Source organism: Sinohyriopsis cumingii, unplaced genomic scaffold (assembly GCF_028554795.1).
Source record: "Sinohyriopsis cumingii isolate HCF-2022 unplaced genomic scaffold, ASM2855479v2 utg002588l, whole genome shotgun sequence".
Classification (NCBI taxonomy): domain Eukaryota; kingdom Metazoa; phylum Mollusca; class Bivalvia; order Unionida; family Unionidae; genus Sinohyriopsis; species Sinohyriopsis cumingii.
In genome coordinates, this window is record NW_028316249.1 from 179,155 (window position 1) to 203,191 (window position 24,037).

Consider the following 24,037-nt stretch of genomic DNA (forward strand, 5'->3'; position numbering starts at 1 on the left):
AAATCCATCATTGTACTCTCAGTCACCATCTATAATCAACGCTCAGTCGTAGAACACCTCCATGTGTGACATTTCCACACAACGGAAGCATCCATTTGTGTGTTCATGACATTTTGCCCCACGCCAAGAGATTTCCAGGTAGTCAAAGTAAGGACTAGTGTCAATCCGGCTCCTGATTATTTTGTCATTCAAATAAAATCCATTACACTGAACAATGATTGCTCGTCAAAAGGAAGGTAGTAACAGCGCAGACACCATCTCACATGTTTCAGGCAAGCTGAGCTTCAGAATCCCTTTCAGGAGTATCAAACCACAACTAAAATATTTTACTTGATTTCCTTCTCCCAAGGATATAAATCTAAACAATTTTGGAGTAGGTACCTCCTGACGTGTAGGCAATTTCCCTTTGAACGTCATGTATTGACTTTCAGAGTCGCAATAGCCAGGCGTAGCTACATAAAATGTTTATTCTTTTCTTATTCGAATATCTGGAAGACATAGTGGCGATATAGAGTGCTTTGCGTATCCATTGATAGTATTTATATGTAGGTGCAGTCATCAGCAAAGAGTTGAATTAATTCCTATCATGATCTCGGCGACGTAATAGGAGAAACAAAATGTTCCTCATTTTGTGCTCTAGAGTACTCCAGAAGTTACCTTACGTGAAACACGAGGCGTTCAAATTTGTAAATGTAATCAACTACAGAGAAGATTTGGGAAGACTGCACCTACGAGATACAGGACCTTTAGTAAGCTACATAGGGGCATCATTAATCAGTAATGACACATTAGCTCATACACCCATTATAAAAATGTTTTGAGCAAGAATCTCGAGTTTACGATCAACGTCAATAAATTGTGATAGTTTATAACGTTTATTAGAATAAAGCTACAATGATCACTGGGCTATCGCGTTGTTCTTACCATGTGAACTTCAACGGAAATGGTTGCTTTCGATGACGTAGTTCACCAAACCTTGAGCTTGAGTTTCCCATTAAAAACGTTTCGAGAATACGGGAACAAGTATAGTGCCTGAATCAAGTGAACATGAGAGTTCGGTAAATGGAAAATATTGATGTGTGTGGCTGTCTGCAGACATTCACGTTCGTGTATTTACTAATATATTACGTGACAGTCCATTCTAATATAGTCTCACAAGGGATTTTAAACAAATGTTAAATTGCCTTGAAGTGGTTAATGAGTTGCTTGCGTTCTGATAGTCAACATCAACGGTTTAATTGGTTGATGTAAGACTCGAATGGACTGGGGAAGTAACGAAGGCCGCTGACAAATAAGTGTAGCTGGTCTGCAATAAATGCATAAAGCGACGTGTTCACTAGTCTTCCCACCCATAGCTGATTGTCAAAACAGAAACTGAGCAGTTGCGCGAACCGTTAATGCATTTGGAGTATGTGTGTCACGTCCTCAGACTAGTGGAAGATGTGGAACAATATCCCAGTATCAAGGAGGGAATGGGTCTTTTCAATATAGCTGAAGAATTAGTAGTTGCGTTGCTTATGTTATATGAAGTTCAAGTTTTTGTGTACTCGTGTGCGCGCACGTGTGAGTGTGTACAATTTAGAAAGAGGTTACTTTTTATAAGTTTCTTAAGACATAGTCATTATTACTAATATTGAGAGAGGGAGAGAGACAGAAGGTGGGTGGCTAGAAATAACGTTATGAATCAAAGAGAGATATTGAATTATCATTTTAAGGAGTGTCTTAAGATAAGATGGCTACATACCAAACAATAATAATAATAATAATAATAATAATAACAATAATAGAAATAATAATAATATTCTTATTCTTATTCTTATTGTTAGGTCCCCGAGTGGGTAAGTGGTCTAATGGGCTCGCATTTACCGATCACTGCCATCTCACCTCTGTCCGCGTGTGCTAGTTGCTTCCCATGGGTCGGGGGTTCTTACCAGTTTCTGTCTCCACCACTACAACAACAACATCAGCAACAATCAAACCTCAACACTATTATTAATATTTCATGACAAAAGAAGATTTTGGTAAAGGCGGTGGAGGTAGGGAATTAACCTTATGCTTCGATGAGAGACAGGGAATCGGCATTAGAGAGAGAGAGAGAGAGAGATCTTCCCGCTTTAAGATACCTCTAACAGTAGTCACACTGATTAAGTAAAATGTTACTTTAATTTACAGTTTTTTTTAAAGATATTGTAGCGCCATTTCTGTTCGTGGTTGTAAAATCTGAGTGGATAAAATCTTGTGTTTAGCTGTTTTTCTTCGGGGGGTAGCATCTGACATTTGAGCTTTGTTTGATGGGTATCCCATCATGGCACTGCACCTCCGTACACAAAAAAAAATGAACAAACAGCTCTACAGTGTAAGAATAACTTGAGAGTGTTTACTGTCTTATTCTGCACTCTTGTTCTTCAGCCAAACCATTCATTTAGGAAAACAGAACAAGTAAAAATATAACAGTGTATGCTCTGTTTTCAGTTCTTCGATTTTTAGAATGCTGATACAACAAGACATGTTTCTCACTGTTCTCCCGGCCATGGTTGATGGGATTTTATAACATTGTGTGTTGTCTCAAGGTGAATGCAGAAAAACATGACACATCTTAAATTTGAGGCATACAGCAAATGTTACAGCAGTCATTCGACAATAAATATAGTACTTCTTTTTTAAACTGATGAAAAAAGGAACTTGCTTTTTGTTTTGTCTACAATTCGTTTATGCGACAGTTGTATCAACGCTACTGCTTTTTGTTATTTCAAAACGTTTGTTATTTGATGTTGTATGCGACTGCTACCTTAATATACCTGAAGTAAACCATAGTAAACATTTGTTTGAGAAGGACTTCTAACTAATGTGTCCGTACTTGTGCATTTATTTTTCAACAGATGCGCGAATCAATTGTCAGAAAGATGAGACTGAAAGGGTGTAACGCTGAATTTCTATGGGATATTTGAATGACGTGGCCAAGTGTCTAAAGCTCTCGCCTTTACAGATCACTGCCATATGTCCTCTTTCCGCGTGGATTAGAGTCTCTGGCACGGCTAATGTGGTTGTTACTTTAGAGTTTCCCTGGTTTTATGTATAGTTGGATTATCCGCCATGTAGTGTATGGTTATCTTGTACTAAGAGATGTGTTTAAATTCTTTTGTCCATATTGTAAATATCGCCTTGTTTAAATACATGCTTATGACAACGCCACTCAATCATCACATACCTATTTAGTCGTACATTCAAAACCTACCTCTCCATATCAGTTGTAATGTCCGACATGTTATTCACGATTGATGTCAAAAAGGAAATCGGTAATACTCACGGAAACTCCCTAGTCGCTCTAACACACATACACACACACACACACACTATACTTCATACTGTTGTTTGGTTCTTTTTCTGTCCAATTTTCTTATCCTCTCACATGTCCGTTTCCTATCGTACGACTCTGCAGTAGCACGAGCTAAACACATCTCTACTTGGTCATAGTTATCTGGGCGATACTTGTTTTGATACTGCAAAATTGTTCCAACAACAAAACAACCTCTTGGGGGTCAAACATGTATCATATACAGAATATTTTTCCATCTATTTGTTGGACTTTTGGACATATTAAATATTGTCTATGATTTATAAAGAAGTTAATTATACAGTGTAATGAACAATGTAAATTCGATCCACACAGTATATTTCAAACTGACAGTCTGAAGTAATCTTCATCTGGAACTTGGATTTTTCGTTTCAGTTTTGCTAATATTGATCCATATAAATCGATAAAAAAAAGAAAGCTGATTTCTCTGCGAGTACTCGAGACTTGAACTTTTAAATTTCGCAGTGTAAGTTCAAGCTGTAGCTCAACATTTTCTGGAGGTCACTTTTTGGGTAAGCTGATTGTAGCAAAATCTTTCCAAGCTATCAAACGACTTTCTTGTTTTACAAATTTTGATGGTTTAAGTAGATGGTATTGGCTCAGAAGTACTCGTTTGCTCTTAAATATCTCTCGAATGAACTTCTAGCATTACTTCTCTGACCGTATGAGGTGACATAGAACGTCGTCGTTATCTTTTGACTCCTTCTAGTTCTTATTGGAAAGGTTCATCCTTTTGATGATGGTGCAAAATTTTATTTGATCGGGACACACACAAATACATATCTTAAGATAATACTCTCCTTCTGTTTCAATCTGTGAAGACGGAAGAGTTACAACAGATCACACGTATCATTAAAGATTTGAAAGTAATTCCAAAATACAGTTCCAACAAGATTTCTGATTCATCCTCTCGAAATAAAAGTCAATGTTACTAATTTGCCTGTCAAGCGAGGGGACTTTGGGTTCCAGAATTTCTCAAACATCAAGTAGAACGAACCACTAATAAAGACAAAAACAGGGACAAAAGAAAAGATACCAATTATTTTTATTAAGAAAAATGGCGTCTTCAGATTGTCCCAAAAAAAGAACAAAGAGAAGGAGCGTCCAAAAAGAGAATTGAACAATAATAAGAGCCCGTACCAGTAAAGAAATTTACAAAAGACGAGAGAAAGCAGAAGAAACAGCAGCAGCACAGCAGCAGAAGAAAAACCCCATACCGCTGAAGAAATTAAAAAAGAAATACATAAAAATAAATTAAAAGTAACATTATGATGTGTTTTGAAATTTCATTGTGATTCCTACTGAAGATAATGTACCAGTTCACATACATTTGTTAGCCTGTGAGTCTGTCACGTTAGCACATTTGTGTAACGGTGTAAGACTTGTCTGTTTTCCTTTTGAAGCGGCATGAGATACTCTTAAAAAGGTAATTTATAAAGTAAGATTTTTCTTCTAAATTACCTCATAGAAGTGTTTTAACAGGAATCAACAGAGAAAATAATAAATTATGCACAAGGTTCTCCTGACAAATGCACGTACCTCATAGTTCATACAGATTATCACTGATGTAACCCTAAGCTTTAATCCATCTTCTCCGTAATTAGTACACAATAACCTTGAATGCGCACTATCGTTGTTCCAATAACCTGCATATAAATTTCAGTAAGAACGAAGGAAAGCAATCAGACTAAATTGGGCTGCTTAAGCAATTGACACTGGTTCAGAATGTTTCTACTGGTAATCCTCATTGTTTAGAAGCAAAGCCCAGGTAACTTACATACTATTTAAAGAATGGTTAATTCCATTGATTTTGGTATCTGATTCTTCGGTGTAATTTGGGATAGAGACCTTGGTCTCACTTCATATGTACAACACTAAAGAGACTGAAAGTTCCACTTGGTCATTTTTACTTCTTGGACTTTAGAAGTGAACTGAGGGGATATAGCAGATAACCATTTTTAAATCTTTTAAATATTTTATAATTCATTTATAACACTTGTAGAAGCTAATATTGTCAACACTAAATAATGTGTATGCCATATTTTAATGACTGCTCAAAATAGTATAATTTCTATTAGTTCAAGTTCGTATTTCGATCTCAATGGAGCGTCCATTTCATCAGCGGTAAGCATCGGGCACTAAACTGATTTTCGAATACCACATATAAAGAAATTTCAATCGTACTACCTGAAAATAATTTATAGGTATGCACATTCTCTTTTTGGCGCTTGTAGCAAATGCAAACAACTACAGCTGATACCGCGCCCGAGTTTAGAAGTACTTAATGAACCGTAGAGAGGAACCATTGTGATGTATATTTATCGTATGTCAGATTTGGTGGTTTGGTTCATAACTTATATCCGCTACACTTGTGTTTCATTTAAGAGACAACTCATCCTTGGACCGATAGATTATCACATATCGTGATTACCTTCCCTGCTGATACAAACCCGATTCCAGCAATAAACGTGCGTAAATTAAAGGTTATAACTTCGTTAAAACATTTAAGAAAATATTGGGTGATGCAGCTCTTAATCTCATAATGTTTACTGCTAATAGATCATCTAAATCTAAACTAAATATTCAAAGACTATATAAAACAAGCCCTTTAGGCATACCCGCTAATTGTAGTAGTTTCGAGTTACACTGGCATAGTATGGCATTTGTTTGCAGAGGCACGTGTGTATTTCAATTACCTACAGACTCAAAATTCCTGTCATTATCAACCACATAGACCAGAATATATATGTAATTATTATCCACCGATATCCCCAATATGTCATATTCATTGTTTCCCTTACTTCTTTCGAACCGTACAAGTAATCTCGAACTCAATCGACTATTTCTATACAAATTATTTAAATATGTTAAATTTAAAAGCATGTAGTATTATACAACAGCACGTACTATTGTTACTACTACTACTACTACTACTACTATCCCTACTACTGCACTACTGTTGCTAATAGTGTTATACGCAGCAGTACGAATACCTACTTATTGTCAGAAGCAGCCAAGCTTTATCGGTATCATTGTCGCAGTCTTTTTCATTACCACTACCACATCATCGTCAGCATTATTATCATCATCGACAGGTTATTTCATTTTCTTTTTCGGAAATTGTATCAGTTTGCGATAATGGGATGCATTTAATCACCGATCACATCTTTATTACTATTTTGATTGGTAGTGTGTGTGTGTGTGTATGTGTGTGTGTGTGTGTGTGTGTGTGTGTGTAAGAGAGAGAGAGAGATGGAGAGAGTATGATGGACGAGTAACGGGACCAGAGATAGAAATACGAAGGTAGGATGCAACATTATCAGTTTAGATAAGAGATACATATTTCTCACCCAGGCGACAGACAAATCTAACTGTTTTGCTAACCTTACTTTTCTTATCTCAGTCTAGTCGTCTCAGACCAGTCGTCACAGTCAAGGTGTCAACGCGCTAAGAACTACTTTTAGGAAAAAAGAAACCATTGTTGTCTTATGCTGTGCCTGACGTAGTTGTTCTAAAATAAAACAACAACAACAACAACAACAGCAACAAATATATAATAAAAACATAGTAAATTAAGTTCAATCCATCTTTGAGAACACACCATAACACGCACTTCGAGAGAGACAACGACACAAACGCATACGATGTCGAGCATTTTCGGTATTATGCTAGTCCGTTCCACACAGCATGGTCAATTTTATCCTACATACAGGCCTAGCTCAGTAAATTTTCAGGTCAGCGCCATTAAATGTAACTAAAGCTACCCAACTAGTTTTAAATACTTAGTGTGAAACATACTGTTAGTTACATTTAATGACGCTGACCTGAAACATGACTGTGCTACAGACAGGATAAAATTCTCAATGCTGCGTGAAATGAACTATATCAGAAAACACTGATCCGTGCATATAGACTAGAGACCTATACACTTCACAGCCTCCCAACTCTCTTAACAACTACGAAAAACTTAGTAACAGCTATAAATGTTTTATGTAAAAAATGCTTTATTCTAATTTTGTTAAGCATCTCCATTGTGCCCTGGTTGAATAAAAAATATACCTACAACATTTAATAACAAATAATGCATTTATCAGCCAGAAGGAATCATTTGCCCGTCAACACATTAATCCATAAGCAAATTTCACTGTAGCACTTACCATATTTCAGGACAGGAAAATAAATCTTCAAAGAATCTGTGAACTTGAAAGTTTAGCACATGGTTATCCGCTAGAGCCCGTTATTTGGAGGATATATTTATACACGGGGGTAATTTTACAATCAATATTAGGGACAACACAAGTATGTCACAAACACTTTCACCTCCTCCACAGAAAAGAATAGTTATATACGATAGTGACACAAATCCCTAATTACCCATGAATAATCGAAAGCAAGAGATTACTCTTCGTTACAGCTTGTACTAAGTATAACTACAGTAGAGCTGAGTAGAAAATATCGTTCTATTATTTACAATATAACCTTTCAAACTTGGAACAGATGAAAATAAAACAGTTTCTTGTAATAAATATTAATTATTTATTGTCAATTTCATATAACATTCATAATTTAAATGTGATAATACCTCATTACTATGCGACTTTTTATGTTGTTATTTTTCTTTGCTCACGCGTATATGCTGTGTACTTCAGACGCAACGGTCACACCACAACCATCATTAACATATTTATATTTGTGCGCCGCATGTAAACATTGATTGTGAACACTAGTGAAGAATTCTTTTTTCTTTAAAGGAAAATATTGGGTGAGAAAAATAATATACGTTGGAGTTTGGACCGAGACAATGAAGTCCCAGTATCGGGCAAGCCTCGTGGAGAGAGAAATAATAAAACCCTTTGACTAGGATTTCCTTGTCTGGGTCCAAACCCCAACATAGATTATATATACATAGGTATTGTCAGAGAGGGAGATGGATATGAAGATACATTTCTTAAATGGATATAAGTTCTCTAATTAGGATTCACATTCCTTAGCATAGGAAAAATTAAATCCACTTGCACAAGAAATCTCAGAGAAATCTGTTACAAGGATATATAAATCAGGCTATTTATACCTTTCATGGTATTTTTCTGTATTACGTCCTAAAGGCTGTAACATATTTGATTAAACTTGATTCACCTGGATGAAACGAAAACAGATTGTTAAAAGGTCGATCATCAAAAATTTGCACGTTAACATATCCGTTCTGCTAACGGAAGGTATTAAAACAATGCGAATAATGTAGACAAAGTCGAATATGTAATCAGCCTTAAAATGTTCATGTTGAGACAATAAACCGATGCTTGTTTTTATGAGGATGGTTACAGCAAATGCATATTTAATATATGTACCTAGTTAACTTAAAGAGTTTGACACTTATGGTTTGGTTTTGTGGCTTCAACGCCGTTTTATCATTAGTTAATTAAGACCTACTGGAGAACAACCGAGCCACGGGAAACTACTGAACTATAGACAAACTTTCTCACATACCCACGTTGGCGAAACGCGCGACTCGAACCCAGAAACAATTTGATTGAAGGCTAAGGTAAATGCAAGGTACATATTTGAGGAGAACTGCCAAACGAGGGTATGTACTTAGTATTTGTTATGCCAACAAAACTAAAAAATATAATGTATGCTGCTTGAATGACTCATTATTGCATTAGTTCTTCTAAGCTTTGATATAACCTCGCTTGAGAATGTAGTTATCTGAGAATATGAAAGAGTACATATAAGAAATGTCAATGGATATTATACCAATGATAACTTTCAACACACACAAAACAGAGTAGATATAAACTGTATAATGTAAATAGATGTTGACAATAAAGAAACATTCAGTTCAACACGAAAATATGAAACAATTGTTAACTTTGGCAGAGCTACATCCTGACGGAAAATTAACAATATGTACGTGATATCCGGCTATTGTTATTTTGAAAACAATGAAAATGAACTCGATTACACTTACAACGACACATCAAGATTCAAGACCTTGTGATTTTATTTATTTCCTGCTTCATGCCAACTTAATATCCAGTCTTTAGGACTTCAAAGAAGCAGTAGATATTTTACTTAATTAGATGAATCGTTTACAAAATGCTCACGTAAATATGTCACAGCTACTCCCGCATCCAGCTCTTACCCATGATGGATATTAATCCATAATACTGTTTCCGTCTAGCAAGAGTGTGAAACTGGACAGTTGCTTGTACAAATTAGCAATACCTGTCGTATCAATAACGGATGCCCTGTCAATATGCACTCATTTAGATTGTGGTTATTAAGTGTACCAGGTTTCAAGGCAATCTATCAAACTTGTGTTTAGAAGACTGTAACGGACAAGCAAACGCCAGAAATCATACATACCCGGAAGAGGGTGTGTACAAATTGATCTGGCAAATTCGTGGAATGGCGCAATGGCAATAAGCATGTTAATGCAATCAAAAGCATATGAGATAATTTGTAGACATTCTTGTAACCATTAATACGAATTAATGTATTGTAAGTTTCCTTCCAAAGTATGTATGGCAAAATGTATATACATAAAAAATAAATCATTAGACTATATATATATATATATATATATATATATATATAATATATATATATATATATATATATATATATATATATATATCCTACATTCATCGTTAGATGCCTGTATTATCCGTATTCATCATTGTTTAAAAATATTAATTGGTAAAATGGGTTGAAATTTTTTGTTTGTAATTAATCAGTTGTATACGTGGCCACAATAGCTGACAATATTAATAATGCAGAAATAACAAGTGATTGATCAGCCTTGATGAAGTGTGATCCGTTTTCAGTGCACATCAGACTATTAGTGGTGCCTGTAGTTTTAATATTCTGCACGTGTGGGGATTTCCGTAGCATCACAAACCACATTTTTGCCTTAGTTTACGGACCAGGCAAAATAGCATAGTCGTATTCATAGTTTCCTTTGTTAGAGCTTCCAATGTTCTCCTGTACTTTTGAATTAGGTTCCGTGACTCTAGCGTAGTCGTAGACCAAAACGTCAGTCTGTTAGAAGAAGGTACAAATTTAAAGTCATTACATCATAATTATATATATATATATATATATATATATATATATATATATATATATATATATATATATATATATATATATATATATATATATATATATATATATATATATATATATATATATATATTCAAGAACTTTGTTTTGAATGCAGTATATATTTAAGCATCAATTATCATATGGTTAAAAGTAATTTACACATACTTAAAGTGATATCATCAGTTAAACGTTCGTAAACTTAAAAAGCGGATGAAATAATTGGTAAAGCCTTATTTTAATGACCTATTTTGGTATGCATTTTTAAAAAGGAAATAAATACCCAAGGTGAGTAAACACCAAACAGAAAAGATATTAAATACGAATTTGGTTGACATATGTATAATCACAAAAATTATATCATATCTCGATGCAAGTTTAGGGGTCTTAACAAATACTAGTACAATATAACGTTTACAAATGGTTGCGCTTTGCCTGTGTGACTCGCTATGGTTGATTTGAGATACCATGATCGGCAGAGTGTTGTCTGTATGTTAATTATGTCATTTTCTAGTCGCAACAGTTTTGTCCACTTTTAGGACCATTTAACGCCATCATGTGAACATCGAAATGATTTAAATTTATTTTCAGAACAGGATGAAAACATAAATGAAATAAACTTCGTTAAATCAGTGAGTATGATCAATCTAATCAAGAAGATTCTATTCCATTATTCCAGTTGTTCGTTTTTGGTCAATGTTTAATTTGAAGAAAAAAATCTTTTAAAAGATTTAAACTATTACAGTTCCTTTTGTATTGTTACATTTTTCACACTGATACGTGGAGAGAGAGAGAGAGAGAGAGAGAGAGAGAGAGAGAGAGAGAGAGAGAGAGAGAGATGGTACCTCATCTATACTATAATATGGGTCATACTGGGTCTCTAGCCCGAGACTTCCATGTGAAGATTCGTTTGTACCTTGAGATTCTGCGCTAGCACATTGATCAACATTCCTTCCTTTCTTGACCTTTCGATCATTTGAATGCGTTTCCACAAGACATATCCGTGTAGCAGTCCCTCTCATACTAAGCCAGACGCCTTTCTCGGAACCATACACAATGCCCTCTGAGCCATCACTGTTGGCGCATCTTGCAATCAACGTTTGCCAAGATAAGCTTTGTCGACCTGGATTCCAAATGTCTTTGGTGCAATCATCAAGTTGGTTCAAGCTCTTGGATTTGCGGTATATATTAGGATAATGTGATCTCTGAGCTCTCCTGCATGCATTCTCTTGCTTTTGCGGGATGGGAAGGGGTTGATTTTGTTTCTCTATTGTTCGCAATTCTTCACGTGCTTCTTTATTTACTTGTTCAACGCATGGATGATATGATATATGAGAACCTACAACAATTGATTGGTAATATAGGAAAACAGAAATCAGCTTTAGATGTGCATAAATAATCATACACTGAACTGTATCTGAAACACTTCCGCCACGATAGTCATACATAACATTGAAATTTGCATTATATGTTTCAAGGAAACCTGTCAGTTAAAATCTCGAAAATGTGAAATATTTCTTCATACAATCCCAATCGTTAGAACAAATAATTTTACAGATTTTAAGATACATATATTTTATTTAGGCTCACTCTCACACTTGTGAGTTTCTTAACGTAGTGTTGTTTAAGGTACTGAATACAAGTATTTAACTCAAACGAAGTTAGTAAAGTGTCCAGTAGCTGTACGTATATTAAATGTAAATGTATTATCAAAATAATTTTAGTTAGGTGCATACATATAAAAACAAACGACTAAACCATATGGATGTTTTCACTGATGGAATTTAACATTTGATAGCGTCTGAGTGCTTCATACGATCGTAGCATACCATATTAAAATTGTCTATGATGTTCCAATTTCAAGACAGAATTGCACAATGGTGGATTAATCAATATAACGATCAACCTTTCCACTGATATACACAAAAAAGATATCTGAATTGTGAACGTCATATACCTAATTTTATACTGTTGTAACATTTCTTTTTCTTTAATATTAAAAATCCAACGATGACCATGAAGACGACAGCTATCACCAATCCCATTCCGATAAATTCTGGTGAGGGACATGGAAAAAGAAATGCATATCTTTGTTGCTGAGCTTTTCAATACTAGGAATCAAATTGAAACAATAATTCATTACGAAACAAAAACATAGCTTATCAGATTAAAGACTGCAGGAATAAACATGTATACAAAATGACACAATAGGGACACGTTACGATGAACTTTCAAAATGGTGAACGCATAGAAAATTAATATATCCTGACAAGTCATTCCAGGCTATACATTAAAAAACACAACTCTTCATATTAATGTCATTGCAGTTTAACAAATTAATTTAAAATTTATATACCACTGCACACTTCTTAGGTTAACAGTAATTTTAATTATGATTCGAATTTGATACTATTACCACTACTACTACTGTTAATAATGATAATAATAATAATAATAATGATAATAAATTCTTCTAAGGTCAAAAGATGTCCGTTGTCTTATTGTAAAAACTTTGATATAATCAGTACTGTTCAAGAATTTGATTAAGACTGCATTTTAGCTTCGTAATTATTCTCTGTTTGGTTTCGACTTGTTAATTAGACAGAGATTATCATAGGATGGTTTATTCGATTCCATGTTTGGACTGCAGTTTTCATGATATATCCTCTATATATTTTTTCTTTTCCTTCTTAAACCAGCCACTGCTATGTCAGTCTGAAGAAAAAATCCAAGCAGTCAGTTTTATGTTGTCTTTAATAATATCTTAGTAAATGTTTATGTTTCACAACAAACAAATAACATAACTCCATCATAAACGTCGTGGCCCCGGATGACCGAGTAATCTAAGGAGCTTGCCTTTACCGATCACGACGTACCTCTCACTTTTGTCCGCGTGGGTTCCAATCTGGAATCGGCAAACGTGGGTGTGTGAGAAAGCTTGCCAGTAGTTTCACGTGAGTCGGTTGTTATTCTCGAATCTTCCCGAGTATTTCCAAAATCATATTTACTGACCGCCATGTATAGTTTATATTGTGCTTGGTTACGACGTTAAACCCACAAAACTAAACCAAAATCTTAAAGGAAAAGAAACTTTCTAGTTTGTTCATATTTTAGATTTAATAATTATCAAGCTTGAAGAGATTGAATCTAAACATATCCTCAGTTTTAGATTTTTTAAGAAATTCATATTCAGTATAGGAAACGTGGATAGTTGTACTAAAACACCTCATCAGTTATTGAAAATGCAATTAGATCACGTGAACTTGCATTAAAACAAGATTGCCATAAAATCAATATTATGAATAAATCCTTAAATTCAGACATCCCATCACTACTCAAGTGCTGCCTGAGATACGTAAACTTTGACTTAAGCAAATCTGAAGATGGTACATAATGGTATTTATTTCACTTTGCCTTTTCCGAATGGTAACGAGATTCAATCTAGTTCCCAAGCAAGAAACGAATGTTGACCCACACACATTATGTAGCATTACTGATAATTTAATAAATGACACTGTTTATTTGGCAGAATGCTCATCACAATGACTACAGAATAACAGTACATATAATTATGACATAGTATGTATTTCCCAAAATAATTTATATTATGTATTTTTCTTGATTTTTCCTTGTTTCATTGTGTGATAAATTTATTTTGATGAGCTTGATAATGAGCTTTCCCCTGTTCCTGTAATATTTGACATTTCTATTTGATTAATTATTTGCAGAGTCTATCTTTTGATGAATTATTTGCAGAGTCTATCGTTTCATTAAATACGTCGTCAGAATAGACAATATATGTTTACCATTTCAATCTATGCTGCAGCAGTTGGTACATTTTTGTCTATAAAATATCTATATAGTCTAAGTAATGGTCAAAGGTCCTGATCATTTTACCTTCTGTTTGTTCTGGGCTTGAGTCTGAAATAAAATCAAATACGTTAAAACTATAAGACACTATCAAATAAGTATAGCTTTCTGTATTAAACAGTATGTGCAGATCAGAGAAAGTAAGTTGTAAACAAGCAAAATACACAAAAACACGAAACTATATATATGGCTATTATTCTATCTTATAGTTGAATTTAGCAGACTTGACCTTTGTCACGTTAGCAAGATCTGACAAATTATGTCCAAGCAAATATTTACAGATGTGTCTGCATTTTTATGTTTAAAAAATATGACCAACTTTATAAGAACAAAGATAACGGTAATGAATTGTATCAAAATGTATTTTTATTGTTGGAGTAGGGTTTAACGCCATTTTTCAACACAAGATAGGCTCTACATGGCGGTCAGTATAACTGGTGGAGGAAGAACCCTGGAAAATCCAGGGAAGAACCACCGACCCACGAGAAGCTACTGGCAGGCTTTCCCACGTACCCACGCTAGCCGAGCCTTGGACTCGAACCCACGCAGACAGAGGTGAGATGGCAGTGATCCGGAACGGTGAGCGCTTTAGACCACTAGACCACTCGGGCCCCTCAAAATGTAATGAATCGCATCTGAATGTAATGAACTGAATAAAATCTAATGAACTGTATCAAAATGTAATGAATTGTATCTTGATGTTGATCGCTGCATAAATGTAGAAGGCTGCTTTTATACGAGTTACCTTCTGCAAGATGGAGGTAAATGGGGTATGATTTGTTCCTTATGTCTGTTTCCTTATTTCTTGCATTACAAATGTATTGTCCCGCCTTACTTGAATCGAAGTCCCTGATGATTAATTCTTCGTTGTCGCTATTGGTGCACCCTTCCCACCAGAAACTACAAACCGGGTAGCAATCTGCGGAACACTTTACTGTGAAATCGTCATTTTCATTAAGGAAAATATGGTTTTCCTTGACATCTAAATCCACGTTGTAGGGTCCATCTAAATGTAAAATAAAGCACCATTAGCGCCATGAAATATGTGATCAGAATCCTGCCATATCCCATTATATCTATCTCTATTCATGTAATTCTATGTGAATTTATATATATTTTAATTGGTTAGCTGAAAATATATGGTTGATCGGTTGCCTGTCGGCCTCTGACCATTTAATTCGTCTCTCTGTATGTCCTAAGATACTCGAAAGTATTCCATATTGACAGCTGGAATGTTTTTCTTTCCAAAAAAGCAACACAAACTTTAGCAAGTAAAGGTATGTATACTTACAGTATGGATCAATAGAGAAAGTTTCACTTGTTACGCAACATCTGTTTTCTTGGCATACTTCACATGAAAAAATATTTGATTTGTCAACCGTCCATAAACTTTCAAACATTAGAGTAGAGGCATTTGCAATAATGAAGCCAGTGGAATTGAAATCTGTCCCATTCAATTTCCATTGATAATTCACTCCATCGAGTTTACCAGGAAGAGGACATGATATATTCAGTGGCTCCCCACGGATTATTTTGCTTGGTTTTCTAACTTGCAGCTTATCTGAAAGTCAGTATAATATACGATAAAAATAAATTGAATATTTAGCAATAACAGTTGTATAAATTCGCTCCCTTGGCAACTCAAGTACAACAGTTGTATAAATTCGCTCCCTTGGCAACTCAAGTACAACAGTCTATACAACCGATCATAAGTGGCAATAGTTACAGTTAGAGACATTGCTTCTACTTAATTTGAACAAAGGCAGCAGTACTATAGGATATCACTCCCTTTTAATAGCAATATAACTTGTTTTCCTATCAATAACAATCCCATTAGTTTTATTGTTGAGCGCGACCATTGCATGACATAATCGGTTTAATTTTGTGTGTTGAATATTTTATTATTGATTGAAAGTAAATTTCGACCATATGCTGAAAAACATAGTGTTGCCTGTTATTCTAGAACAAAGTTAGTTGGTACAATTCATTCATCTTGAATTCTAGTTTGAAAAGATATATCAAAAAATGCTCTTACCAGAGCCATAGTCAATATAAAAATGGATATTGATACCTTTTTAACCCTTTTTAACAACTTACCTATGACTATTAGTTCTTTGGTGATATTCTTTCGATGTACAAATCCATACTTTATCTCACTCATGTACACTCCACTGTCTGCCTTTGTTACGTTGATCAAGGCCACATGTAATATTTTGACCGCTCCATGCGTCTGTATGTCACATCGTACGTTAGAATCGTTCAGTTGTTGACAATATTTGTCATGCACCCAGGATATTTTGACTCCACTTGGATTCAACACCTTCGCTGTAACGGTGTCAGTCCCATTCCACAGAATCCATTCTAAGGTCGCATTGCATCCAGCGAAGGCAAACATTCTATCTTCTTAAGCAAATGAATTCTTATTTAAAACATAACCTTCTAAATATTATATTTAAATCTTTGTATAATTGACAACTGTATATATATATATATATATATATATATATATATATATATATATATAAACTGGAGATTGCAGTTGATTTTAAATAAAATTCATGGGTTATAATGAATGCGATAAGTATGAATGCAATATTTGATATTTTTAGGTGCTTATATCATAAAGTTCATCCATTAGGTTATCTACGGCTTGCATACTTACTGCTATCTTTCTCGTTTCCTGTAATGTGGGTTATGTATAAACAAAGAGATAATACTCTAATCCAGAACATCTCTAATTGCGAATCGAAATAAAATTGCACGCATATATATCTTCTTTTAAATAAGCAAAATACTAGCCAAGGAAATGATTGTGAATACCACGTCACGCTTCCGACCATAGAAAAACTAAGATAAAGAACATTATGTTATCTTTAGATTATTTGCCTTTGGGAAGCAAGGAGATAAATACAGTATAGCTGTCTCATTGCCGATTCTTATTTTTTTTGCAGAGTTAATGTCGATCAAATGAAGCATTTTTTTGTAGGTCTAATACACAGTTCCTTCATGATGAATGTCATTTACTATGGCAAGGTGGCGCTTAATATGGCAATAATTAATATACCTCAGTGGATCATGTGATTTTATCTCAATTCAACAGGAATGAGGTGCAAAATATAACCTGCAGGGTACAGGATGAGGGATGGAATATATACCGCTCAATAATTAGAACCGTATGAGAAGCATTTGATATTACCTGTTAATGATATGCTATCATAACTTTCCTAATAATTATTTCTTTCCTAAACTCTTTAAGATCCAGGTGAAAACAAATTTGTTCTTTCATAAATATGTCCAATTTTAATAAGTTATATATGTCCACGACATATTTTATCACAACCGTAATTCTATTGAACGAAACAATCACCCACGTCTTTGAGTTAAATATTTATGGCAAATAAAAATGAAAATCTGATTTTATATAAACTTTTATCTTTCTACCGTGCTGCTATGCAGCTTAGGCATTGTCTGTGTCAGTGTTTGAAATCGATAATGTGTCAGGGGAAAATAGACAAGCGGAACTAGTGTGACTGCTGAAGGACAGCATAGCCAGCGCTAAATAAATAAGGACCCTGACCATAGAATTTGCCAAAGGCTACATGATGAAAAAGAAAACAATAAGAGAAAACAAACCGAACAACTTTTTAGTGGTAATGTAAGTTAAAACCTATGGCTTTAGGCGTTTCGAGCTATTATGAGCCAGATAGACATCGTCGTGTATAAAACTCGTCCGCCCACCAAATCCCATATTTGTTTTATTTTGCTTTCCCTAGTACGAATGGAAACAATTCTCATTTTCTATTAAAGTCGCACCATCATCCCAGTCTCTTTCTGATAGGACTTAAGTAATTTTGACCTTTTGAGGAAGATGCGATGTTGACTATAGCTTATTTCTAAATTTTGAACGTTTCTCGCCGCTAACTTCCTCTTACATGTGGGAAGAATATATTCTTTTAAAATGATACGTGTTGAATATAAGACTGGAGATTATTTGGCATCTGCAGGTTTTTTTCTTCTAATTCTCGATGGAAAAGGCGAAATAATTTTCAGGATCAATATTTATTATGCATGACTTCTACATTTATGAGCTGTCAATTAATTCTTCACTCATAAGTTACTCAATATCCATGCTAAGTCCATTTTCATCAGATGAAATTTGATCACTATTGGCTACTGACGAACAAAAAACGAAAACAAATAAAAACAGAATTAGTTTATGCCCTGTTGTTTATAAAGGTGTTAACCTCAAACCTAAGATTTTGAAAAGAATTTCACAAACCCGGTCAATATATTGATCAATAACAGAATGTGTCATTTGACTTGTTGAATTGGTTCGACATAAGTTGCTCACAACACGTCTCAGAATTGATGGTTTTAGATATCAAGTATATTTCAAAGTCTTGGAAATTTGTGCATGATTCTTGCTCATTCTTTGTGCCATGTTTGACATTTTACAGACCTAAAGCATAATAATTTGCAAATGAAGATATAGCGAAGTAACATACTCGCACATGTAATAGTAATAAACCAACATGCTCTCTTTCACTATATATCTCTCTCTGTCTCTGTCTCTCTCTCTGTCTCTCTCTCACCTATTGCATATAGTTCAATAGACGTTAGTTACTGGTATACACAACACAATTTGGACACAACTGAAGTCCCTATACTTAATTAATTCCGATGAGCGTATTTAAATCTTTCAAGAATGTATATATATATATATATATATATATATATATATATATATATATATATATATATAATGTGTTAATTTCCATGATTATATATTGACATGATCATTTACCAAATTATATATTAAATACTAATTTTCCTTGTACTAGTGGATTTGCATTTTAAGATGATGGTACTGCTTTCATTAAATACGTTATATATTCAAGATAGTAGACTTTTGCTTTAGTATGGGGTCATTTCATTGATTAAATACACTTACCTGGAAGCACAAGGCTGATATAATTCCTGATTGGTTGGTAATCGAAAATTCATTCAAAGATCTGACATTTTTTACGGTTCGGTTTTACCTAGAATGAATACGACTCCCATTCATTTCTGTATTACGTCGTACAGTTTTATATGTGATAATTGGGAAGGATGTTTTTTTTATTTATTTAAATTATTCACGTGAATTACAAAGTGCTCATAATTTTCGGATATAGTAGTTGTATTGGATTTACTGTGAATTCGTTTAAGATATGTTTGATTACATCATTGTGATACATTACAACAAATGGTACATCAACACAATAGACGCAACTTTATTCAGATTACAACTTGAACTACACACTTTTGAATTTGTGATAGAACCTTCAAGACTAGTTAGGATTTCATAAGCCATCAAGGAAGCTATTGTTAACTTTTCACTTTGTATTTTAGTGAAATAAAATATTTGATCAAACCTATGAAGCTCATTTTTGCTCGTTTATTTTACTTAGTTTCAGACAATAGGGTGGTAACACTTGAATAACAGAATGTATTTTAAATGGATTCATTAATTCAGTAACAATGGTATATTCTTAAATAAGTTTTTAGGCTGATTTCATTTGAATGTTGTAAGCCAATATTTCCACTTTAAAAATAAAGACGGTGTGGTATATCATATAAATGAATATAATTAGAAGTAGCGTAAATATATTGCTAAACCTTTTAAGTATCCTGAAAATTTATATTAAGCTTGACGTTTCAGATGCACATGCGACTTCAGATGTTTAGGAAGACAGACGGAAACCAATATACATATAATTTGTACAAGACAATGTTATCATATATCCTATAAGCTTTTGTGAACAATATATGTAATAATTAAATACACTTCATGCTGCTTTAGTGCCAAGGAATGTTCGAATGTGGGGCGATAACGAGCTGAAACAAGCTAAATATTTTCTCATTTGTACTTCCAAGTGACGAAGACATTGAATCTTGCTGTATTGAGATACATTTTTATATGATTCGTGATTCACACTTAGTCGAAGATATAAAAGCTGTAAAATAGTGGTGGTCGGCAGCTTATTTGATCATTCTGTACATTATCGGTAACGTAAAGAAATATATTGCACGGATTCTTCGATCTTTTTATAGAATGTCACAAATATAGTCCATACAGCGAAATCAGCCCACTATACTACTAGATTATGGAATGTTCCTGCTCCAAAGAGCTCGTCGAGATTACTAACAAGCTAATGTCAAGGTACAAATCTACACCAGTTCCTACTACCTTCTCTCCAGTCGACCTTCTAGCGATGTTTGCAAATTTCTTCCGAGACAAAGCACAAACTATTAGAGATAACCTTGACACCACAATATTTCAATTGACTCGTCGTCACCATACAGTTGGGATACATAATTTGAGCGGCAACCATTAGCAGCCTTTGAACCTGTCTCTATGGATTTCGTACGTAGAATCCTGATGAAGAGTGCATCAAAGTCATGTGAACTTGATCCAATTCCAACATCACTGCTTCTTGAGTGCTCATTAATACCTCTCTCTCATCCGGGAAATTCCCAAAATTTTTCAAAACTGCCACTGTAAATACCTCTGCTGAAGACACCAACACTAGACCATAACGATTTAAAGAAATACCGCCCAGTTTATAATCTCCCATTCATATCAAAAATCTTAGAAAAAGGTTTTTCTATCCCAGCTTGTATCTCATCTAAATTCAAACAGTCTTTTCAGCAATGTACACTGTGCATATCGCCCTTGCCACAGTACTGAAACTACTCTTCTAAAAATAGTTAATGACATTCTCTCTGCGTTGGATAGCGGAAAGATTACAGTCCTCACTCTCCTTGATTTGTCCGCAGCATTTGACACAATAGACCATGATATATTACTTCACCGTCTCCAACATGTATTTGGCATTCATGATACAGCTTTGCTGTGGTTGAAGTCCAACTTGGTCAACAGGACACAAATTGTATCGGCAAATGGAGAACACTCCAGCCCAGTTGATCTATGTTGTGGTGTTCTTGGACCTGTTCTCCTCATTCTGTACACTCAGTCGCTCTCAATTGTTATAGATCATCATCCACTGTCTCACCAAATGTACGCTGATGACACCCACATATACCAATCTAACCACCCAGCTGAAGTTGATGCTACCATCCAAGGTGTAGAGAGGTGCATTTATGATGTGAAATCATGGATGACATGTAACAAGATGCTGAGGAATGATGATACAAATGAGGCCATTCTGAGCACAACACAAATACTTTCTCATTCACATCCTTTACCTCAAACAATAAATATCAGCAACACCACCATTAAATTCACACAATCAGTACGAAACCTAGGTGTTAGTCTGGACAGTACTCTCACATTGCACCAACATGTCATGAACATATGCAAGGCTGCATATCTTGTGCTGAGACGCATCAGCTTCATTCGCAAATATCTTTCAGTTGATGCCACTAAAACATGTGTGTGTTCATAAGTACTTTCAAGACTGGACTATTGTAATTCAATTCTATCTGATTCATCTCAATATCTACTCAAAAAAGTTCAAAAGGTTCAAAACACAGCTGCTCGGATCATACTTAGAGTACCACGATCAGAGCACACCTCCCAGTTGTTCTGTGCCCTACACTGACTATCCATTCGATCTAGAATCAAACACAAAATTTGTTCTCTGTGCTGTATTTCACTGACGGAATCTAGTCCAACGTACCTAACCGACCTCACCCATGTATACACACCAGCAAGATACTTACGCTCTTCTTCTGACAATCGTATGCTCATTATTCCTACTATGACAACAAAGTCATATGGTCAGCGTTCTATTACATACCAGGGCCTAGCAAAGTTTAATGAATTGCCCAGTGAACTTAGACACAAAGACACAGTGATCACATTCAAGAGTGCTATCAAAACTCATTTATTTTGACTGAAAACTCAAACTCAGGGACCTAATAATGTTTCCTACCTTACATATTCTCAGCATGTTTGTTATGTTTTCTAATTTCATGGTGTTTGTTTTGGTAATCAAATCATTTTATATAAATATGTTGTCTAATGTTGTAAAGAGCTTGGAGCGTCTAAAGATTAGGCGCTATACAAAGCCCTCATTATTATTATGATTAATTATTATTATTATTATTATTATGGATTATCGTTGATTTTAAACATCAGTACTATGCAAGGAGTGAATTCACGTATCTTTGACCTGTTACATTAATCTATGTGCTTGTAAAGTATAACATACTTTCAATTAACTCGGTTATTAGTATGATACCCTATCATAATAGCATTATTATTTGCACCTAAGTGATACTACGTAAGAGGCTCTGAAGATTCTAATTTTACCGTTTTTGTTAACATTAATTCGTATGCATTAGTGTCTGTGCATTTTGCTGATTTAGCTGGTGCTATGTTTCGTCAGCTTTGCTTTGCATTATTTGTAGTTGTCTCCCTTGCACTATAATCTATACATGCAATATGGTACATATATCAGCGAATTAACTATTCCGTTGCACAAGCTAGAGCATATCAGTGGGATAGCCATGTGGCAAAGCATCTTAATTTTGGGGCTACATGTATTTTAGCGAAGCGTATGTCCCCGCTACTTGTGTTGCACTTATCATGTATTCATTTTGAGTGTCTTTCAATTTGAAATTTCGTACCCAGCCTATGCATTAATTTCTTCCTTCATTTTCATATGTTTTCTTTTCGTCTGTAAATAGGTGAATAAAATGTTTAAAATATATAATTTATCGGCAGCGTCACAGATTATCAACATGCCAATAGTATACCGATTAGAACTTATGTCACTCTTCCACATACACATAACTCTCGTTTATTATCTCGATGTCTCTTTCACAGATAAATATACAGTTTGTAAATAGACTAAAGGGCTTGAACAGAACATTTGTGAATGAAAAGATAATTATAAGCATAAAAAGCGATATTTAAAATTTCAACGTCTGAGGTTTATGTGGTTAAACAATTACTGAATCTGACATCAGCTCTATACGAATTATCATTTCTAAGAATTTTGGGATAAGAATTTGATGATATTTTGTGTAATTTGTAATCTTAAAGTTTTGAGAATTAACTATTTTCTTAATAGAAATATGGGGCAGAATGTTGCGCCTATATGTTCCTTACATACAAGAAATCATCACAGCATCTAACAGTCCTGGTCAACCTCGCGGAGCAACATGAACCTGAGATGGCGAAAAGTTTAATATTTATTCAGGCTCTCTCCCCCGGTATTGTTGCTTCGACATTGCAGGTGAGAGTCATAATGAGATTCTGTATGCTGACATATTTTAAACATTTGCGTAAGAGTAACGGTTTATTTATATCACTACATTCTCTAAGGTGGTAAATACAAGTAAATGAACTAGTCATACATTTACACCTTTTAACTGTTTAAAATAGAAATACTAAAATGACCTCATCGCATTCATTGATTGCATAATTCGACCAAATTTAACAGAAACTATACTGGCATGAAGAAACGTTTAAATGTATACAAAAGCTATCAATCTGACAACAATTATATTGCAGATACAAAAGAAGAAAGCATTAAAAGTTACTTCTTCTAAAACACCGCTAAGTAGGATTTGACCAAATTCAAATTCAAAAGGACACGAAGACTTTTCACTTTGGTATAAATATGCCAATCTATAATAAATACGGCTGCTGTTATTATAAATACAACAGATTATACGCTCCAAAACCGTCCAAAAGAA

General features: G+C 34.5%; 1 protein-coding gene across 5 annotated transcripts; it reads right to left on the minus strand.

Moving 5' to 3' along the window:
• Positions 1-7,867: 7,867 nt before the first annotated feature.
• LOC149770161 (uncharacterized) lies at positions 7,868-19,065 on the minus strand. 5 transcript variants are annotated; one of them, XM_089949310.1, is made up of 8 exons: positions 16,992-19,062; positions 16,427-16,732; positions 15,621-15,890; positions 15,165-15,335; positions 14,357-14,380; positions 12,417-12,515; positions 11,305-11,798; positions 7,868-10,396 (listed from the first exon to the last, which is right to left on the minus strand). In XM_089949310.1, the coding sequence occupies exons 1-8, from the start codon at positions 17,167-17,169 to the stop codon at positions 10,274-10,276; spliced, it is 1,665 nt and encodes a 554-aa protein (XP_089805436.1). In that variant the 5' UTR covers positions 17,170-19,062; the 3' UTR covers positions 7,868-10,273. The 5 variants fall into 5 exon arrangements, with proteins under 5 accessions (XP_089805436.1, XP_089805435.1, XP_089805438.1 ...); XM_089949309.1 differs by having other exon boundaries at positions 15,075-15,335; positions 16,992-19,060; XM_089949312.1 differs by lacking the exon at positions 12,417-12,515 and having other exon boundaries at positions 16,992-19,065.
• Positions 19,066-24,037: the final 4,972 nt, after the last annotated feature.